The following is a 3,813-nucleotide window of genomic DNA, read 5'->3' on the forward strand; positions in this document are numbered from 1 at the left end:
TATGTTATCACTAAGGGTGTCTTAACTTGGTCACAGATGGCTTTTCCATTGTGATTTTATTTTTGAAAATGAAATGGTCCATCTGATGTTTTATTCCATTTTTTTTATTATGTCCTGATATGGAAAACCATGGAATTCAAGGATATCTTACATTTTCAGATAACTTTGTATATAATTCTATATTACACACACACACACACACACACACACACACACTACAGCAGCAGCAACAAGAAGAAAAATTAAAGCATAATATTAGTTTAATTCTCAATAGGTTTTAGATGGTGTTTTTCCCATAACATGTTGCTTTGTATTTTGTTCAGGCTTACACAGGATAATATAACATTTAGCGCAAATATGCAAAATAGTAAACCAATGCTTGAGGCTAAAATAGCAAAAATCTCTACAGCTACGGTAAATTTGCCAGGAGAACTGACATAAGCTGGAATAAACGTAATCCATACAGCACAAAATATTATCATGCTGAATGTTATAAATTTGGCTTCATTGAAGTTATCAGGCAGTGTGCTTGAGCCAGAAAAGCCAGAAAAAAAGCACAAGACAGCCAAAAGGCCAATATAACCCAGCACAGCCCAGAAACCTATAGTTGAACCTAGACTGCACTCAAGTATGATCTTTTCCTTATAATATTTCATATTTTCGTTAGGAAATGGAGGAGATATTGTCAACCAAAGCACACATATAAGAATTTGTATTAGTGTAAAGGCAAAAACACTGAGCCGTTGTTGTGCAGGACCAAACCATTTCATGACATTACTTCCTGGAAGTGTAGCCTTGAAGGCCATTAAGACCACTATTGTTTTCCCCAAAACACAGGAGATACAGAGAACAAAAGTGATCCCAAATGCTGTGTGACGCAACATACAGGACCACTCAGTGGGCCGACCAATGAAAGTAAGAGAACAGAGAAAACACAGAGTCAATGAGAAGAGCAGCAGGAAGCTCAGCTCTGAGTTGTTGGCTTTTACTATGGGGGTGTCTTTCTTACTGTAAAACAGAAAGGCCACTAGCACAGTTAATCCTACTCCAAATAATGAGAAAAATATTAGCACTATACCCATAACTTCTGTGAATGACAGAAACTCTACAGCCTTTAGCACACATTTATTTTTCTCAGCATTAGACCAGAATTCCCCTGGACACTGCTTGCAGTTAATTGAATCTGGAAAGAAAGTTGTAATCATTATGTTTCAAGATTTTATATATATATATATATATATATATATATATATATATATATATATATATATATATATATATATATATATATATATATATATATATATATATTTACACAAACACATTTATTTTATTTATTTAATTTGCTAAGTGCAATGCTAGAGGAAAGTGCAATGTAAACACAAACCAAGTTGAGGTTTACCTGTCTCATTACTGATTTCTCCTTCTGCACATGGAATACAGTCATAACAGCAGACAGGTCTTCCTTTCTGTGTAGCCTTCCTAGTGCCTGGAGGACAGCTCTCACTGCACACAGACCTTGGCTTCTACAGGGGCATGCATAGATGATATATTGTGTTCCTTCAATTTAATTAAGCATTGTTTTACCAATAGGTTATTTACTTGCAATTTTCCTCCAGCCCAGATTATGTTTTCAGTTTTGAGCACAAAACGTTGATCAGGTGGCAAAGAGGCATCATAGTATCCCACCGGCCTAAACTGGAATGATCCATCTGAGTTCTGCTGCCAGTTTACAACTTCATATTGGGCCACTGTTGCACCACTGCTGTCAAACCACACACGATCACCAAACTTAACGGTGAAATTTACTTTTTTCAGAGCCTCGACCACCTAATGAAAAAATTTAATAAAAGTAATAAATACAGTTTTGTATTCGTTATGTATTATAATTGAGACATGTTAATGCATTGTTCATCGTAAATATTGTTACCAACTTTCTTTTCTCACTTTCTATTCATCTGTGTTTTATATTTTACCTGCTGTGGCTGTATTGTCAGGCCTTTTTCACAACCTTCTTGTGCTTTGCAGTTGAGAAGACTGTGTAGTGAATGAGCCACAGCATAAACTGCTTCATAGACATTGGCTGAATATCTGTGTTCAGTCACATCTTCATTGTAATTTTTCATTGTAAGTAGATCATCATATTTTCTGCAACTTATTGCATATTGAGAAGAATTCCCCTCAAAGTGTAGGCACGGGATGGCAGTTTTCCAGAATGATTTTGTAACATAATCTGAAAACCCTTCAATATTGATTTTCTCATTGCAAACCCCAGCGACCCTCCTAGAACATGAAAGCTGTTTAGAGTGATGTAATTTTCTGATGTTATCCATGACTTTACTCCAATCATTTGAATGCCTGTAATATTTTGAATACTTAGCTGATCAATGAGTAAACCCATCTCAAGAAATGAAACAAATGCAATAACCACTTTTGCAGTGCTTTTTTTAATTCTTTCTACCACTTTCTGTAATTTTTCAGTTTCTGTTCGATAGAATTTGACTGTGTACTCCACGCAGATCCCCTCCTCCCGGGCTATTTTCTGAAATATTGCCATTCCATAGTTTCCATATTCATTGTCACTGTTCACAGCTCCAACCCAAGACCATCCTAAATCCTTGACCAAGTATGCAAGTGCTCTGCTCTGGTGGTAATCACTAGCTGTAGTCCTAAAGAATGAAGGGTAATCTTTTCTATTGCCGAGGCATTCACATGAAGCTGAATGACTTATCTGAAAAATAAATAAATAACAAATTAATGAATGAAAGAAAGAAAGAAAGAAAGAAAGAACAGGAAACAATGAAATACTGATTGTGTCAAACATTTTTGTTATTGTGCTTTACCACCGGTATCTTAAAAGGTCCTGTAGTTCTGGAGAGAATCACTGTGGCAGTAGACTCTGAATCACCTATTATAGCATGCAATGGAGACTGCCCAGTACAACTGTCTTCTTCTTCAAACTCCTGAACATTCATCAGTCCCATTATTGCACTCATGGTAGATAGTCTTGAACCACAGGTGTCAAAAATTCGATAACCAATAGAAACATTTGGGAGCAAATGTTCACTTCTGTTAATCTCTTCAATGGCAAAAATCATAATTTGGGCAAGGCGAAAATCTCTTAGATTCACACTGAAATTAAACATTAAATTAGCAGGCTAAATAACAACCATATTACATTTATTTATTTAGTCATTGTGGTCTTTCAAGCTATAAATATTAAATATTGCTGTTATAAATGTGAATTTATTTTCATAATGCAATTTATTATTTTAAATACATTTTACCCTTTAAAGTTTCAATACATAAATGTAACAAACCTGGAGCATGAAAGAGGCTGAGGTTTTTTTCTAAATTCGAATGAAGGTACTGTCTCTGTGCTATGGACTGGAAAAAGTGCTCCAATGGTTAGGTCTCCATTCTTAGAAATCAGCGGGTACTTAGGGTCTCCCATCATTCGGCATAGTGTGTTTCCTGCCTTTGTATGAAGCTGATGTAAAAGCAGGATTGTGTAAAAAGAGAAGCATCCCAAAGATTGAACTCCACTGCAACTGCAAATGCAAATGACCTATGATAGGTTATTTACTGTTTTATAGACAAAATTCACATGGATGAGTGATTAAGAGCATAACCAATCACCTCATAGATGAGGTAAAGTAGGAGTGGAATAGAGTCAAACTAATTTGATGGTCATAATTTAAAAAGCAAAACTATTAGTTTTTTTGGAGCAAATTATACATATACAATTTCTCTTTATATAGACTAAACTACATTTTTTTCCGAATTGTTACCAAAATGTTTTCTTAATATGCA

At 35.1% G+C, this 3,813-nt stretch overlaps 1 protein-coding gene across 1 annotated transcript; it reads right to left on the bottom strand.

Moving 5' to 3' along the window:
- Nucleotides 1-267: 267 nt before the first annotated feature.
- LOC122323022 (extracellular calcium-sensing receptor-like) lies at nt 268-3,545 on the bottom strand. The gene is given in 8 exon segments (XM_043216645.1): nt 268-350; nt 353-1,183; nt 1,403-1,526; nt 1,603-1,830; nt 1,977-2,254; nt 2,257-2,731; nt 2,844-3,132; nt 3,321-3,545. Coding segments are annotated over 8 exon segments (2,445 nt in total). The 5' UTR covers nt 3,458-3,545.
- Nucleotides 3,546-3,813: the final 268 nt, after the last annotated feature.

This window comes from Puntigrus tetrazona, chromosome 18, assembly GCF_018831695.1.
Source record: "Puntigrus tetrazona isolate hp1 chromosome 18, ASM1883169v1, whole genome shotgun sequence".
Classification (NCBI taxonomy): Eukaryota; Metazoa; Chordata; class Actinopteri; order Cypriniformes; family Cyprinidae; genus Puntigrus; species Puntigrus tetrazona.